This window comes from Tachypleus tridentatus, chromosome 9 (genome assembly GCF_004210375.1).
Source record: "Tachypleus tridentatus isolate NWPU-2018 chromosome 9, ASM421037v1, whole genome shotgun sequence".
Taxonomy (NCBI): Eukaryota; Metazoa; Arthropoda; class Merostomata; order Xiphosura; family Limulidae; genus Tachypleus; species Tachypleus tridentatus.
In genome coordinates, this window is record NC_134833.1 from 165,993,300 (window position 1) to 166,012,947 (window position 19,648).

The 19,648-nt window shown below is 35.5% G+C and overlaps 2 protein-coding genes across 2 annotated transcripts in view; one reads left to right on the top strand and one right to left on the bottom strand.

The window, feature by feature from the left end:
• LOC143226942 (uncharacterized) overlaps nucleotides 1–5,392 on the bottom strand; it is a gene marked incomplete at its 3' end in the record, with an annotated part of 46,466 nt that extends 41,074 nt beyond the window's left edge. Inside the window, exons 1-2 of the mRNA XM_076458499.1 lie at nucleotides 5,238–5,392; nucleotides 2,534–2,678 (exon numbers count right to left, since the gene is read on the bottom strand). Of these exons, the coding sequence (XP_076314614.1) occupies nucleotides 2,534–2,627 (94 nt within the window). The remainder of the gene's footprint in view (nucleotides 1–2,533; nucleotides 2,679–5,237) is intronic.
• LOC143227570 (uncharacterized) overlaps nucleotides 1–19,648 on the top strand; it is a 434,192-nt gene that overhangs the window by 373,649 nt on the left and 40,895 nt on the right. The window lies entirely within an intron of this gene.

Here is a 19,648-nt window from a genome sequence, read left to right on the forward strand (position 1 = left end):
ACAAAGTCTATCCTTGTAATACCACACAGTCTAAAGTAACAAAGTTTGTCCTTGTAATACCACACAGTCTGAAGTAACAAAGTCTGTCCTTGTAATACCACACAGTGTGAAGTAACAAAGTCTGTCCTTGTAATACCACACAGTCTGAAGTAACAAAGTCTGTCTTTGTAATACCACACAGTCTAAAGTAACAAAGCCTGTCATTGTAATACCACACAGTGTAAAGTAACAAAGCCTGTCCTTGTCATACCACACAGTCTAAAGTAACAAAATTTGTCCTTGTAATACCACACAGTCTGAAGTAACAAAATTTGTCCTTGTAATACCACACAGTCTGAAGTAACAAAATTTGTCCTTGTAATACCACACAGTCTGAAGTAACAAAGTTTGTCCTTGTCATACCACACAGTCTAAAGTAACAAAATTTGTCCTTGTAATACCACACAGTCTGAAGTAACAAAATTTGTCCTTGTAATACCACACAGTCTGAAGTAACAAAATTTGTCCTTGTAATACCACACAGTCTGAAGTAACAAAATTTGTCCTTGTAATACCACACAGTCTGAAGTAACAAAGTCTGTCCTTGTAATACCACACAGTCTGAAGTAACAAAGTCTGTCTTTGTAATACCACACAGTCTAAAGTAACAAAGCCTGTCATTGTAATACCACACAGTGTAAAGTAACAAAGCCTGTCCTTGTAATACCACACAGTCTAAAGTAACGAAGTCTGTCCTTGTAATATCACACAGTCTAAAGTAACGAAGTCTGTCCTTGCAATACCACACAGTCTAAAGTAACGAAGTCTGTCCTTGCAATACCACACAGTCTAAAGTAACGAAGTCTGTCCTTACAATACCACACAGTCTAAAGTAACGAAGTCTGTCCTTGCAACACCACACAGTCTGAAGTAACAAAGTCTGTCCTTGTAATACCACACAGTCTAAAGTAACGAAGTCTGTCCTTGCAACACCACACAGCCTGAAGTAACGAAGTCTGTCCTTGTAATACCACACAGTCTAAAGTAACAAAGTCTGTCCTTGCAATACCACACAGTCTAAAGTAACGAAGTCTGTCCTTGCAATACCACACAGTCTAAAGTAACGAAGTCTGTCCTTACAATACCACACAGTCTAAAGTAACGAAGTCTGTCCTTGCAACACCACACAGTCTGAAGTAACAAAGTCTGTCCTTGTAATACCACACAGTCTAAAGTAACGAAGTCTGTCCTTGCAACACCACACAGTCTGAAGTAACAAAGTCTGTCCTTGTAATACCACACAGTGTGAAGTAACAAAGTTTGTCCTTGTAATACCACAGAGTGTGAAGTGAGAAAGTCTATCCTTGTAATACCACACAGTCTGAAGTAACAAAGTCTGTCCTTGTAATACCACACAGTGTGAAGTAACAAAGTTTGTCCTTGTAATACCACACAGTCTGAAGTAACAAAGTTTGTCCTTGTCATACCACACAGTCTAAAGTAACAAAATTTGTCCTTGTAATACCACACAGTCTGAAGTAACAAAATTTGTCCTTGTAATACCACACAGTCTGAAGTAACAAAGTCTGTCCTTGTAATACCACACAGTCTGAAGTAACAAAGTCTGTCTTTGTAATACCACACAGTCTAAAGTAACAAAGCCTGTCATTGTAATACCACACAGTGTAAAGTAACAAAGTCTGTCCTTGTAATACCACACAGTCTGAAGTAACAAAGTCTGTCCTTGTAATACCACACAGTGTGAAGTGAGAAAGTCTATCCTTGTAATACCACACAGTCTGAAGTAACAAAGTCTATCCTTGTAATACCACACAGTCTGAAGTAACAAAGTCTGTCCTTGTAATACCACACAGTCTGAAGTAACAAAGTCTGTCCTTGTAATACCACACAGTGTGAAGTGAGAAAGTCTATCCTTGTAATACCACACAGTCTGAAGTAACAAAGTCTATCCTTGTAATACCACACAGTCTGAAGTAATAAAGTTTGTCCTTGTGATACCACACAGTCTGAAGTAATAAAGTTTGTCCTTGTAATACCACACAGTCTAAAGTAACAAAGTTTGTCCTTGTAATACCACATAATTAATACCATTATAATTACTAATTATAATGACAATATTATTACCAGTACATTCACTATGGAAGAAAGTTATAAATGATATAAGTATACTTGAACTTGATATAAAGTGCTTTACTAACAGCACATAGTAGGTTAATATATTAGTTCAGTTAGTAAGGTACTAATTTAACATTTTAAAGACCTCAGATTTAACCTTATCCACAGGTGATGGTATAGATGATAAACATACCAGTATCATTAGTTTAGGTTACTTGTATCAAAGATCAAAATAAGCAGGAAAGTATAAACTAATATTACTGGTATACACACCTGGTGGTGGAAATCAAACTATTTATAATAAAAAATATCTAATAATTATTAATAGAAAATTCATGTAGACTGTTAAACAGATAACGTTCACACTAATTGTGTTGAGAGAACATTAAACATTTAACTTCTAAATATATATACTTACTATTAGATAATGTAGAAGATTCATCTTCATTTTTTATCAATTTGATATCCAACAAATCATCTTGTTCAGTTTCACAAAATGGTTCAACTTTCATCTTTAAGAATGTGGTTACATCACAACTTCACCTTTGTATCTTTATTTAAGCCTGTAGTTAGATGACAGTGAAACATGTTAAGAGTTAAGATATTTGAATCCTGCAAAAATGTAAAGTTTTCATGAAATAATAATCTTCAAATTCCAGTTATCTTGATAACTTTAAAATAAATTCCTAAACTTTATCACATCTTTACTCAAATTCCTTAAGGCCTGACAACAACTGTTTTTAAGATAAACAGTCGAGGAAAAACAAAATTACAATATACATATCACAATATACATGACCAGATATTAGGTTTTTACATTACTGAGAATGTATAACTCATATCAACAGTTACACTTACACAGATAACATTAGAACTAGTGTAATACTACATGAACTTAATTAAATGTTTAAGTGATAAATAGCAACATTATATGTATACAATTTTATGTAAGTATACAATAATATTTTCTTTTTTGTTAACTGTTTTAGCGATGAATATAATGACCTTGACAACTTTTACTATATATATAATTACTGGAATAACTTCTAACACCTCACTTGTAAAATAGAACAACTTTAGCATCTGTAATCCAGACAATGTAAAGTGGCCAATAAATGATATTACAGTGTTAATTCTGTCAACCCACATATTACATGTCGCTGTAACAACTTCACCAGCAGAACAGATATTGTGTATTAGTAGTACTACAGAAAACAATTCATGTTAAAACTTTAGTAACGTAAGACAATCTCGTGACTTCCCAAGTTGCTGCCCTTACGGCACAGAAACTAAATGACTGAGAAGTTTTCAGGTCTACATATTACTAAAGCTAGTGAACTGCACATATGTCTGCATATCACATTTGAGATGGATGGAAACTTTACCTACAGTTACAGATCTAGGTATAATTCAGTTACAACTTTATTAGTTACATTGTACTTGGAATATAGTGTGTGGTTTTTGTCTTGAAATATTTTATGGTGGAAATTTTCTTTAAAGAAAAAATTATCTTATTAAAGTTAAGAGTTAATTTTCAAGATTAATAAATTAATGTCCAGTTTATTTTTCATGTATTTTTAACACAATGGGCAAACGTACAACAGTTCACAATCTGGAAACAGTTTTGTTATTTCATAATGACAAGAAACCCACTTGAAGTAAAAATGTATCTCAAATTGGTTGGTATGGGTACTAACATTTTTACCAAAATAAAGCACAAAACAATGTTTTGACCTTCTTAGGTCATCTTCAGGTTAACAAAGATGACCTAAGAGGGTCAAAACGTTGTTCTCTGCTTTATTTTGGTAAAAGTGTTAACACACATACCAGTCATTGTGAGATAGTTTTGTTATTTCTTACATGATAAACACATGTAATAAGCTACTATGAAGAGCACTAAGTGTAATTAAACAATTTAAATAGAAAGTGAATACAATATTTCCTGTAAAATAAAGGTAAAGCTTAAATTTTTTTTAAAGGGTATAAAATATAAACTGTTTGTTTGTTTTGGATTTTTGTGCAAAGTTACATGAGAGCTATCTGCACTAGTTGTCCCTAATTGAGGAGTGTAAGACTAGATGAAAGTCAGCTAGTCATAACCACCCACTGCCAACTCTTGGACTACTCTTTTACCAATGAATAATGGGATAGACTGTCACATTACAACTCCCCCACGGCTGAAAGGGCGAGCATGTTTGGTGCGATAGGGATTCAAACTCTCGACCCTTGGATTACAAGTTGAATACCTTAACCACCTGACTATGAAATTTAAACTGAGAACAGACACTGAATGCCGTAACAGTAAACTGTTTTCAATAATGTACAACCAACAAAATGAAAAATAGGTTTAACAATTATTTTATACATTCTATGGGAAGTTTACCAAAACATGTAATGCAGCAAATTCCACTTTTTTCTTATACGGTTCTGGTTACTGTTAATTTATTATTCCATCTATTTTCTAGTTTAGCTACACATTTTTAGTTAAACAGAAGGTTAACTCACCTTTCACCTGGAGGGAGTTGATATATAGATATGTAATAACGTATAAAACAGAATATATTTTTGCAGTTAAGTAATAATATTAATATCAATAAAGATTACAATAATAGTCGTACAAAATGTAACCTGATGGTCTAAAAACAATAAAACCTGCTTTATCTCGGAAATGGATTAGTGCATGATACATAGTTAGAAATAACTTTTAGTAAATATTTTTGTTAATTATAAGAAATGGTTTAATTAATTTGGAAATACAGCGTTTTTTCAGCTGGTCGTGTGGGGTTTAATGACAGAAAGAAACGAAGCTATTTTCTCTCACTAACCGTTTAAAAGTAAAAACAGATTTCAAAAAATGAAATTACACAAAGCACATAAATCACATAAAACTAAATGGAACGAAAATGGTTCGCAAACATTTGTTAACACAATCACTTGGACAACGTCACTGTCGCCAATTGAATTATTCAACGTCAGAGATAAATCCTTCAAAAATACAAGTCTAAAACGGCAAAAAAGTAAAATACGAACAAATGTGACATCAATCTAAGAAAGGTTACACATTGGAGGATCAGTCCTATTTAAAAGATAAAGCCGAGTAAAAAACAGTAGCTAATACGTACCCCAGACAAAACAAATCTCTCCCTCTCAGAATGGTTGATATGGCTATTAACATGTTTATTGATAATCTTCCTTCCTCAGTAATCTTCAGGTTAACAAGAAGAGTTTGCAACATCGTTGCCAGGTGCACATCTTAAGGACGAGAGTATAAACAGGTACGGGATTTTAGGTGGCGTTGCAGTTGGATGTTAGGTTATTAATTGGTATAGGTATAAAGGTGTTCCTTTATATTGGTTTAATTTTGGTTTTAGTTGCTGTATAAGTAAGGCTTCTTTGATTTTGGGTTTGTTTATATTTGTTTCCCTACTTAATATATGGGTGTTTTCTATGGTTATTTGATTTGTAGTGTTCAAAAACGTGTGAAGATGTTGTTTTTTTTTGGTTCTTTGAATCTAATTTCCATTTTTCTGCTTGTTTCTCCAATATAGAAGTCGTGGCAGTTGTTGCATTATATTTTATGAATAGTGTTCGTGTTGTGTTTGTCAATGTAGTTTTTACATAGTATGGACTTTAGTTTTATACCTGGTTGTTGAATAAAGTTGATGTTTACTGGAATGTTGTATTTTGGTATATGAGTTTTTCCAAATATTGGTTGTTGTTTTTCCGCTGACGTAGGGAACATATGGTATACAGCAGTACAAGGTTACATTTTTATTTCTAGTGGGTTTCTCGTCATCAAGATGTCTCTCTCTCTGATCCTTACGGAAACTAAACGACCAAACAACAGTAGGTTTGTTCTTGAAACTTTTGTTATAAAGTTTTCCTTCCAAATCGACTGCCAACTGTCGTGAAGCTGTACCCCAGTGGTAGATTCGTTCACATAACGGACAGGTACGGTTGTGACAGTGCCAGAGTAGACGGAGTTAAGTATGTTATGAACAAACTCGTTCTCTGGAATACCGACATCGCCCGGTATAAAGAAAAATAGGATAGAAATGGATGACAGTGAGACTGTCGTGTCTGAATATATAAGATAAAATTATGAAAACTCAAATTGAGAAATTCCAGGGCGAACAGAGAGCTAAGAAAGTTCTGCTTAGCGTCTTTGTAAAGTGACATATAACTTGGCAGGGAATATAAAATGTGTAGAGGAGATCTTTTGAGAAACAACCACGCCACAGTAAATCATTATATAACCGACAGAGTCACCTGATTTTCATCTATTTCTAAATATGGGAATGGAAAAAGGTGTGTGTGTGACAGGAAGTCACATGAGGCTATCTGCTGAGCCCACCAAGAGGAATTGAACCCCTGTACTAGCGGGGGGGGGGGCGAAAGAAAGATTCTAAAGTTGTTTGACAAAAGAAAACCCTACTTTCGATCAAGGTTATCCTTCCTCCTCAGATGATTAAAAAAAATCAAAAGTGAGGATTGTTAAGTATTATTAATATTTACTTCGGACGAGTATCCGATTTATTATGTTATGTACGTTACGCATTACTATATCAAATAACCAGAATTTTGAATTAGGGGCTTAGTAGTTAATTAAATGGTAATATGTGTTAAATTTATGTTATTTGCCAACAAGATTAAAACACACAGTTTTCCTTTCTAATACGAATATAAATATTTAATAATATATGTAAACCATTAGAAATTATAATAACGTTTATTACTAATAGATATTACAAATGATGGTTTATATACAACAGTTCTAAAAATGTACAGACAATACCGGGTTTTATATCTGGTCTAGAACTGAATACTTTATCGACGATCCAGGTTCACGACGGACACATTAATTCTGAGGTGACATTGTCACACACCTATCTTAAGCCAGCTAGATGTCATTTCTTGACTGGCTTCAGACCGCTAACAAGTTCACTTCTTACCTGTGACGATATTTAATGTCCTCATGGAAATAATAACGTCCAAAGTAGTTCACTGAAGTTGAATGGTTTGTTGTGTTCGAAATCTATAAACGTTCCCGGTCCAATTCCGCAGTTTTTCGTTTAATAGGCGTTAATCACAATTATATCTTCCTAGACCTATAGCTTCTCTACTGTAGTTATCCAATAATAACACTCCTTTTCTCTCGGAGCTTTGGTTTTCATGTACCAAACATGTGAGTTTTTAGAATTTTCAAAATTATCTAACTCATTTTCATAAACAAGTGGCCTGGCATGGCCTAGCGCGTTAAGGCGTGCGCTTCGTAATCTGAGGGTCGCGGGTTTGCGCCCGAGTCGCGCCAAACATGCTCTCCCTTTCAGCCGTGGGGGCGTTATAATGTTACGGTCAATCCCACTATTCGTTGGTAAAAGAGTAGCCCAAGAGTTGGCGGTGGGTGGTGATGACTAGCTGCCTTCCCTCTAGTCTTACACTGCTAAATTAGGGATGGCTAGCACAGATAGCCCTCGAGTAGCTTTGTGCGAAATTCCAAAACAAACAAACAAACAAACATAAACAAGTATTGCTTATATTTATACTCAAAAACGTTATACGAACTTCGAGAGTAGACAGAACTTGCGGAATATATAATAAACAAAATACGCAAGAGGAAAAAAAAGAAAACTATACAGAAATAAACGGTAAGTATGTTACAGGATAGTATTGAGCCATGACAGGATGAGGTAATCATTGGACTCAGCAATATTGTCCATGGTCCGACTCATCTGAGATATGAAGGGAAAAATGAGTAATGATACACCTCTTATCACCAAAAAGCACAGCCCAGTGAAGCATAGAGATACAACTCCAGCAGATACCAAGTGAGTAATGACACACCTCTTATCACCAAAAAGCACAGCCCAGTGAAGCATAGAGATACAACCCAGCGTATACCAAGAAGTCAAAGATGAAGGGGTAGTTTGTTGGAGTCTTTAAACAGAATCTTCAATGGTGAAGGACAAAATGTCTCGTGCAAACTCCCTGGCAGAACCACAGACCTAATGTCTAGGTTTGATCATATGAGGGCATGATAGATATGCAGTATTTAACATCTATCCTTGTCCTCAGAAGTGGAAGAAAGGATGTAAAAGGTTCTGAGTACCTTTGATACTTCCCTCCAGTGGCTCAGCGGTATGTCTGCGGACTTACAACGCTAAAAAACGGGTTTCGATACCCGTGGTGGGCAGAGCACAGATAGCTCATTGTGCAGCTTTGTGCCTTATTCAAAACAACAACAACAACCTTTCATACACAATTCAAAACAGAAATACACTGATAAATCTCCTTTACTGGGCTATACATTTCCTGGGACTCAACACATGAAAAAAAAACTCAACATATTAAGAAACCAAATAAACAAAGTCACAAAACTGTGCTCACCCGATAAAATTAACGATGAAATCAACAAAATAAAACAACACTTTATCAACATCAACAATTTCCTAAAAGAACCGTAGAAACATTATACGGACACACCAAGATCAACAACAAACAAATGCTCGTACCATATGCTCCCGACATCAGTGAAAAAGTAACTAATATTTGGTAAAACGTATAACAAAATACAAGATTATAGTACAGTAACCACAAAATTTATTCAAAAACCAGATATAAAACTAATGTCCATACTATGTAAAAACTACACTGACAAACACAATACCAATACTATTTATAAAATATAATGCAACAACTGCTACGACTTCTATATTGAAGAAATAAGCAGAAAAATGGAAACTAGATTCAAAGAACAACAACAAAAAATACAAAAACACATTTTTGAACACTGCAAATCAAATAAATACAACATAACCATAGAAAACTCTCAGATACTAAGAAGGGAAACAAATATAAACAAAGGCAAAATCAAAGAAGTCCTACTTATACAGTAACTAAAACCAAAATTAAACCAATATAAAAAAACTTTATACCTACACTAATTAATAACCTAACATGAAACTGCATCCCGTACCTGTTTATACTCTCGTCCCTAGAACATGTGCCGGCAACGGTTAGGTGCAAATCCTCTTTTTGTTAACCTGAATATGACCTAGGAAGGTCGAAACGTTGTTCTCTGCTTATCAATAAAAGTGTTAATACTCATACCAGCCGTTCTGAGATACATTTTTATTTCAAGTGGGTTTCTCATCATGAAGAAAAAGGAACACAAGAAGGTGAAACAGTTTCATCTGGTTCAAGCGAGAACAGTCTGAAGCTGCCAATAAATAACATTCATATTCAATAGTCAACAAGGAATGTGAAAGTCATTAAAATAGAGACTGTTTTCACCAATGGGGAGATGTTGTATAGTGATAGTATTAATCTTAGAACTAAAAAGCTTGACACGCAAGACACAGTTCAGAGAGAATTCAAGTTCCTGAACCATTCTAGAGTATACTATCCCTCTAAATCTTTCCAGACTACCTTAATTGCTGCCAGAAGAAATGCTAATAGCTGACTTAATTCAAGAATCCTTTCAGCTTTAATGTCTGACCTGCTGGACATAGGCATGAGCATGCTGGCAAGTGATACAGATTAAAACGGTGGAATATTTTTGAAAGATATCTTAGGATTGTTTCTGAGTCTGCTGGCAGTCAGAAGTCCTGACGTAAAAGGATACTTTGAGAAACATATCGAGGTTTGGAGGATCAAAGAAATAGTTATTCATATATAAAAACCAGTTAATGCTTCCACTTAGTTGTTAATATTGGTTTTTGGTTTGTTTTGAATTGTATGCAAAGCTACACGTAGGCTGTGTCATCTGTCCCTCCTTAGCAGTGTAAGACTAGAGGGAAAGCAGTTAGTCATCATCACCCATTGCCATAAGACTAGAGGGAAGGCAGTTAGTCATCATCACCCATTGCCGTAAGACTAGAGGGAAGGCAATCAGTCATCATCACCTATTGCCGTAAGACTAGACGGTAGACAGTTAGTCATCATCACCCATTGCCGTAAGACTAGAGGGAAGGCAGTTAGTCATCATCACCCATTGCCAACTTTTGGCTACTCTTTTACCAATGAATAGTGGGATTGATCGTCACATTGTAATGCCTTTATGGTCAAAAAGTAAGAATGTTTGGTAAGGCAGAGATTCGAACTCGCCACTTGCTGATTGAGAGTCGAGTTCCATAACCACCCAGCCATACCAGGTCATTAATAGTGGGAAACTAACAACAGGAGGATCAAGTCCCAAGAAAGTGATGAAGGAGATCCATTTCAATCTACTCTAATTTCTACTGTGGACATGATTCTGGTGGCATTGACTGTGAGTGTTCTCTTTAAAAGTGAGGGAAATATGAACAGATCAACAGAAGTGAAAGACTGATTAGGTGTGTGAAAATTAGAATGTGCACCAGTATTGAAGAGAGAGGTTCTGATTGAAGAGCATACACTTCACTGAATGACCCCTCCCATTAATACAAGCATCACCGTAAAGGGAATTATATCACACAAAATTTCCCAAAATGATGAAGGGAGAGAGTATCTGGTCAATACGTACCTAAAGGTTTATTTGATCATAATTCTTTTAAGGTGACAGACAACTACAGCTCCAGTGGTGTAGAAAGGAGCGTAAGCATTGTGGGAAAAAGCTGTTGAGGGTGCTTCTATATATCTACAGTTGATAATATTTCACTTAACTATGGAGTATAATAACCACTGTAACCAAAAATCTGGAAATCAGAAAGCATTATTAGGCTACAAAAGTAACCCTGACAACTTCTCTATAACAGTTGTTTCAAAGTCATTCTTTCTGCTTGTAATCACTTGACAAAGCATTTCTCAGGATCACCCCCAAATCCTATAAGTGAAATTAAAGAACGCTATGGTTTTAAATCCTTGCTCTTCAAGGAATGTGTCGACCATTTAGTCAACTTGGATGATTTCTAGAGACAACAACGTCTTAGTTTGTTTCAAATCTAGTGCAAAGCTACTCGAGGGCTATCTGCACTAGCCGTCCCTAATTTAGTAGTGTAAGACTAGAGGGACAGCAGCTAGTCATCACCACCCACCGTCAACTTTTGGGCTACCTACTCTTTTACCAACGAATAGTGGGATTGACCGTCACATTATCATGCTCCCACGACTGAAAGGGCGAGCATGTTTGGTGTGACAAGGATTCGAAACACGACTAACAGATTGCAAGTCTAGCACCACTTGGTCATCATCCTTTTGTATCTCACGCACAACAAACACTGAGAACTTTTAGTGCCTATCTGTACAGAACATTTCCCTGTAAGATGCTCCATTATGTTAACATTTCTTTACGAATAGTATTCTAGCATTAATGGCACATGCTTTTTAATAATTACAATCTATATACAAATACTTCTCATAAGTTTCGGAATTTTTCTTCCAATTGGGAATTACTAATACTTATCAATTTAATCAATGGTTCCTCAGAAGAGGGATAATAAAGAGCACACATCTTCTTCTCCAGAATATTCACTGTCAACTGACTAGATGAGGCATTGCTATGAGAATATGATACACATAGAAATGATCACATCCTGAATTTCCAGGAACCCAAGAAGCCAGTTTTGCATCACTCAGTGGGAACTTCTACCCAGGACTAATAATAGGCAGCGCTGTGACCGACAGAGGTAGAGATATATCTTGATGGTAAGCTTTACAAGATATGCCTCTCAGGAGTGCTGATATGTCGAGATTTATATTTTGTATTTAACGCACACATTTTAACGAACCTTTTCATGGTGTATATTATATAGAAATAACTTCTCAACTTTAAAACTTTTTTGCATTTGCTTATAAAAAAAAAAAAAAATTACTGTTGTTTTTATGATTAATGCTGTTGTTTTTATTAAATGTTTTTTTATGTTATGAATTTTATTGCTCAAATAAGCTTCTATAGTCAAACAAAGTGTTTGTAAACCTTACGTTTGGCATTTTCGATAGGCCTCGCATGGCCAAGCGTGTTAAGGCGTGCGACTCGTAATCTGAGGGTCGCGGGTTCGCATCCCCGTCACACTAAACATGCTCGCCCTCCCAGCCGTGGGGGCGTTATAATGTCACAGTCAATCCCATTATTCGTTGGTAAAAGAGTAGCCCAAGAGTTGGCGGTGGGTGGTGATGACTAGCTGCCTTCCCTCTAGCCTTAAACTGCTAAATTAGGGACGGCTAGCACAGATAGCCCTCGAGTAGCTTTGTGCGAAATTCAAAAACAAAACAAGCATTTTCGACACGAAAATAAATACTGGCCATTTAAAAGTGAAACCTGATAAAATCGATTCACATTGGTAATCTCAAGATATCTTTTGTCCACAGTCCTAAGACTTACATTTCTAGTTTTAATTATATTCTGCACATATCTCTTACCTCAGTTAGCAAACTTGATGCTGGAAATAGTGTGGTGAAATATTTTGCCCACTTTGAATGTATTTTACTGTAGTCACGCACGAGTGCGTGATGCATGTTGACTAAAAGTTTATCTCCCAGTGGCACAGTGGTATTGTCTGTGGATTTCCTCCTCTAGAAACCCGGTTTCGATAACCAGATTGGCAGAGTACAGATAGCCAGTTATGTAGCTCTGTGCTTAATTACAAAGAAAAACAAAAAATGAAAGTTAACTTTGCCGTCAGAATTTAAAATTAACTTTTTTTTTATTCAATTGTCAAAAAAAGGCCTTTACTTATACTTCTTAGTAATATAAATATACACTGTGCTGTTGTTAGGCCTAGAATTCTTCTATAGTAGGTGTCTATGACTTGTTGGCGATAAATTCATTAACAAATAAACAGTGCACACTTCACTTATTTACAAAATAATATATTTTTCGATCAAGGTTTAGAAGCTTATTTGACAAGATGAACAATCTTCTCTTTTACTATCACCAAACTATCCAAATATAGCTGACTGAGCTCATTATGAAGTTACCACATTTGTATCCTATACTTTTAAACTCGTCTGCGTTTCTTCTTTCATACTTCCAAAAACCATCTATTTGTCAAGGTCCACGAATACTAGTTCAATTATTTTAGAACTCTGAAAAAATAAACAATTCTTCTTCTGTTTTTTTACTACTAGTTTTCCTCTAACACATTAATCATTAGGCCTTTTCCTTCAAGTTTGACCAAATTCTTTCTTGTAACTTTACTTTCTCGTCTGCTCTTGTCTGTCGGCTGGCTCCTCGCTCCTCTCATAATATTTACATATTTATTACCAAATCATCCGCTCACTATATTAACGACATCAATGAGTTACAAACACAACTTCCAATACGCATCTGCTTTTAACTGTATTATAATAAAAAAGAAAACTAAACAACTAAATAATCATAAAATATTTTTCACAAAATAAATAAAATCTAAACTAACAGTATTTTATATCATGACCTAAACACCTCTTTAAAATAAACGCCCCCACCCACAGAGGCATAGCAGTATAAGTCCAAAGGGCTATCTTTTCTCTGCTCATAATAACAAAACAAACAATCATGATAAATATTTACAATATTTTTACTGTATACAAAGACTGCCGTTAGTTAATTCAAAAAGTCTCCTCATACAGTCTGCTCGAGCATTTACAGTACCTGTGATAGCTTCAGGGTAGAACCTGCGATTCTGAAGGTAGAACACCTATCTTATGAATTATGAAGGTACAACATCCATCTTATAAATTATGAAGGTACAACACCCATCTTACGAATTATGAAGGTACAACATCCATCTTACGAATTATGAAGGTACAACATCCATCTTACGAATTATGAAGGTACAACACTCATCTTATGAATTATGAAGGTACAACACCCATCTTATGATCTTCACGTTGTCGATCTTGCACCTTTGAATGTATCAAAGTAGTCGATGGTCTGTCTTAATGATGAATTCCTTCCTGTATAGATTGTTCTGAAGCTTCTAAATGGGAGATATGATGGCCAATCATAGAGTAGCTTTCTTTCTATTTAACAGATTTGTACATATATATGTTATTGCAAACAGTCAATCTTCACTTTATTTTAAGAGTAGTGCTTCAATTCCAATGTCTAAAGCATCAGCCTGAACAATGAATGGTTTGTTAAAGTTTGATATCCTGAGAATTTGTGAGCTTTTCAACATGTACTTTAATTTCTGGAATGCCAACTGGTGTTGTTGTTACCACTTCACCTTGTTAGGCAAGTCTTTCTTGGTTAGGCCAGTCAATGGTGCAGAAATTTCAGCATATTTGGGATGAATTGCCTGTTGTATCCTCTTAATCCTAGGGAGGATCTGATTTGTTGCCTAGTCATTGGACATGAACTATCTTCTCCTTTTTCATGGCTATCCGTCAGTCCACAGATTATGCCCAACAAACTCCAACACAGAATATTCATTGTAGTACTTGGATAACCTCACTTCCTGGAGCAACTGTCAAAGTCTCTTCAGGTGGTCTTCCCATCTTTCATAATGTTCGATGCTGGAAGAGTTGTGCAGCATCCACTTATCAGGAAAATGAATGTTGATGATGAATTGACTAGTCCAAATGGCATTCATTTAAACTGATAACATCCATCTGGTGTCACGAATGTTGTCTTCTTTTTAGATTCCTTCTTCATCGAGATTTGCCAATAACCTTCACTGAGGTTGATCTTGGAAAAACTTGGCCCATCTAGTTTTGCCATGATGGTTTTTGTGTTACCCATAGGTTCAGAGTCGAACATAAAGACGGCTTCTGGAAGTCTATGAAGATATGGTTTTACCTGTCCCTCTTCTTCACGATTACATCTGGTGAAAAGTATGTTTAATTTGAAAGGCTGATGATTCCATCTTTCAACATTACTTCAACGTCCTGCTTTATCAGGTCTCTCATTGCATAAAGCATATGATAGGGTTTCGCTTTAACTGGATTCCTGGTTGTGGTCTCGATATTTTGTTGAACAATATTTGTCTTTCCACATTTATCCGTGGCAAAGTCTGCCAAAGTCTTGTAATGCTCATTTTTGCTTGCCAGTCAGTTTTTTGCTGTTATAGACATCTTAGTATGTATCATCTCCACCTAGTGGTCTTACGTTTAGAAGCTTCTCATTTTCCAAGACAATGTCACTGTCTTGTGGTTTTACATCTATAATGGCCACACCTGCACATCCATTTCCGTTTCAATAGCTGCACCCAATAGGTTTTCTTCTCTCCCAAAATACGTTTTTTTATCAGATTGGCAAATCTGGGTCTTCACATTCGCCTTGTAGTCCATTCTGTTGAATATTTTATGTACTTCAAAAGGTCATTTTCATTTAACAGTGAGTTTGTTGTGGTATGTGAGCAGTGAAACTAAGACCTTTTATCCAATCTTGAAACATCACTCCTTGGCATTCTTGTCATAAAAATGCCTCTGACTGCACTGAGCTGCATACAAGCTCTGTCGAGCAAGTTGGAAGGTCTATTCCTCTCGGCTTCTGAGATTCAACACATATTGGTATGTGTTTCTACATATTGGTATGTGTCTCTACATACTGGTATGTGTTTCTACTTCTGACTCTTCTTCCCCGGTTCATAGCTTTTTCAATATTTGCATTGACCCTCACACTGTCCTTCAATACAGTAACTCGAAGGGTAAATATCTTGTACTTGCTTGTGAGACTTTTTAATAAGCGAATAATATTGCCTACAAGTCTCCATCCCAGTCATGTGATGGAGCACGTCTTTATTATGCTCTTTAAAACTCCGATGACTTTCTCACAATGTCCATTGCATTTAAGATTGTATGAGGTGGCAGAGTTCCCAACTATTGATAAGTCTGCACCCTTTCTTCATCAGTTCTGAAGTAAACTGGGTCCATCTATCACTCGGGATTCCTCTTGGAAAGCCTACTCTGCAAAATATATCTACGAAGGATTCTGTTACTCTCTCTGTCTCTATCTTCACCAATGCTATTACTTCCAGATAATGTGTCGCACAGTCGACTATTGTCATTACTTATCAGTTACCGTTGTAAGGCTAGTGGCCTGACCAAGTCCACAGCTGCTCTGCTTAATGGCTTCTCTATGAAAGGCATCTCCCCAATGGCACTTTGACTATTTTCCCTCTAGGTATTGTCCTTTAGTAGATACCAAATGACTTGCAGAATCTACTCACATATGCAATGACTCATGGCCAATGAAAGTCACTGGTGATTCTGTCTGCCATTTTCTTTGTTCCTAGGTATCCTCACACAATTGATTCATTCACGAACCAGCTTCACCACCTTAGTCCAGTATTATATTGATATTATGATTTGTTTACCTACCCCATTATAACTGCCTTAATAGATTCGGTATAGAACTCACCTCTGGTATGCTATTCTGTAATTCTATAAGTATTTTTTTCTCTTTGTTTTTTGCTCGACTTTCTCCCAGGCATTGTTCCAACGTTTCTGCAATGAAAGGCCTTTCTTGTGTGCTTCCTTCAGTTCCTGCAAACCTAAATTTGGGATTTTACCTTTTCACACTTCCAGGCGCTCGATATCTTATTTTCTCTTATATATGTAAAAACGGCTGGTATGGTTAGAGAAAGTTCTATGTAGTGGAGCGAACAACGTTTCGACTTTCTTCGGTAATTGTCATTGTTCGCTCCTCTACATAGAACTTTCTCTATCCATACCAGCCGTTTTTATACATATATTTTTCTCTACAAGTAGGTTTTCTCGTCATCACGGATTGTTTTCTCTTCTTTTCTTAAGCTGTGGTGGTAACAGCAAATGCTTCATCAACCTTTATCTTGTTTATTTCCTCCAAATTTATACTACCTTGTATGTTTCTTTTCACCAAGTTGTGTATTGGTTCCTTGATACACTTAGCCTCAAGGTCTCACACATAATATGAAGCATCCATTTTTATTTACCATGATACATTTACTCACTGTCTCATCAATTAGCAAACACTGGGATATTTTGCTTGTCATCTTATCACCAGATACTACACTGGTTCTCACTGCTGCACCCAGTATACCTTAAAACCTTTACTTTCTTGTCTCCAACGTAGCATTCACATATTGAAATATTATTATTTGTTGGCATTTCTTGTTGTTTATCGCGTGTTTCCATAACTATTTGCAGAATTGATACGTTTTCTAACTTGAACCAACCGTTATTAGTGCACTGGTCGTTTATGTTTTCTTGTATTGAATTTGACAAGTAGTCTCTTTCTTCTGGCAGCAGCATCCATAGTACCAATCACCATTTTCTCACAAGCACTGTCTATGTAAGTAGCTCCAGTTACTTTATGTTGAAGTTTCTGCTGGTTTCTTTTTTTTTTTCTGGTAAGGGTTGTTGTTGTTTTTGAATTAAGCACTAAGCTACACAATAGGCTATCTGTACTCTGCCAACCACGGGTATCGAAACCTGGATTTTAGCGTTCCAAGTCCGCAGACATACCGCTGAGCCACTGGGGTGCAACTATATTGGAGAAATAAGCAGAAAAATGTAAAAAAAATAAATAAAAAATTCGCACGTTTTCGAACACTACAAATAAAATAAACACAACATATCAATAGAAAACACCAACATACTAAGAAGGGAAACAACTACAAACAAATTTAAAATCAAAGAAGTTCTACTTATACAAATACTCAAACCAAAATTGAATCAATATGAAGTAACAATTTATACCAATATTAATTAAAAGGTAATATCAAACTGCAACGCCCCCTACAATTTGATTAACGTTTTCAATCTCGTCTCTAAGATGTGTGGATGGTTACCGTAAGTTGCAAATTGTGTTTGTAAATGTGAAGATGGTCTAAGAAATTCGAAACGTTTCGCTGTAGTTTATTTTAATTAAAGTTTTAATATTAATACCACACGTCTTCAGAATACACTTCGTGTCATTGAGTAAATGTGGACAATTTTTAAATATTCAAGATAAACATATTCCTTTTAGAATGAAAAGGGTAGTGGCAAGAAAAGAACCAGGTTGGTTCACAAAGCATAAGTTAATCATCATAAATATAAGAAACCTAAATTGACTGATATGACTATATTTGCTAACTAGAAGATTAAGAAAGTTCGTGTAACAGGAAATTAGGATATCGAAGAGGATGTATGAGAAAAGGTTGGCTGAAAATGTAAAAATAAACTAAGAACTTTAAATACATTAAAGATAAATTGTTAGAATGGTGGCAGGATGGTAAAGAAAATCTATTGTATTCTGGTTATGAGATGGCGGGATTATTAAATTTTACCATTGTCGTTGGTGTTTAGTAATGAACATTTAAATAGTTTACCACAAATTGAACAGCTAATAGATTGAAATGAGATAAAACAAATTGACTTCAAAAGTTTTGAAAGAGGTTAAAGATTGGATATGCGAGTCATTTGTAACTATTTTGTTTACCAGTCCTTGAGTAGTGGGCAGGTACTAGAAGATTTGAAATTTGATGGAAGTGGTAAAAAATGTTCCAGTAATTATTGAGGTACAACGAGAAGGGCTGGCTTTAAGATTTATTTAGCTTCATGCACAGGAAGGAACAGCCGAGGTAGACCAGTAGGTCTTGTTGCCCCGAAATGCTGTCTGATATATATATTGTGATTTGACTAAGACAATATTTTTTGTTCTTATGTACGAATAATTTCATGCACTTATGGATATCTTAAATTGATAAGTTAAAAATATCTTCACGCTGTTATTATCACTCAATGACACTTTCAGAAACAAAGGTCAAAGTTTTCCATTTGTTTCAATTTGATTAAACAGCAAGGTAGGACTTCAACTAATGTTTCCAATGTACACATGCTGCTTTATCAGCATTTTCATTTATATGCATATATCATCTGTACATATACTCTTATTACAATTCATCAAGTATTTTAGTGACTTAAACAGTTGGCTTCTGTTACCACATGGTTGTCTTTGATACTGTATGAATTACCTGTAGAACATATATTCTGTTGTGATGGTGTTACCTTGTAGGAGCTCCCAAAGTATAATTATTTCTACTTATGACTTTGTAAAATAAGTAATTATTGTTAGTGTTCAGATGAATCGAAACTTTGAACTAAATGTCCCTTTACCAAGGTCAAAATTAATGCTGCCACTACTTTAATGTAATACTCACCTGAAAAAGCTGAATTCTTTTACCATCTCTAGATCTGTCATACATTCTACAGAGATTGATGAAAGATACAGAAGCAACTGCATGATATACTTTATAGAATCCACATCAGTTGACTAGATACTCAGAATTATTTATGGGAAACATTAGGAAATGTATCAGATTAGAAAATTAACTTTTTAACTTTAAAAGTAAGGAAAGTTGACAACATCCCTTGGCACACTTGCTTCAGCTAAGACACTATGATAATGGCAGAACATGTGAAACATGATGCATCAGTGTCAATTCTCTTCATGTTTCTGTGTGTCACAAATCTACAGGTTTGTTTCAACAAAATATTCAAACACTGACCCATCCTGCATCTGAAAGAAGACAGTCTTTTTATAACATTATCTGTCCAGTGGCTAATGTTCTGGATCAAAATTATTGTTTTGGTTGGTTGGAAGCTGATCATCCACGATCAGGATAAGTAAAATCAATAACTGATAGTCTTACTGGTGTTGAAATGA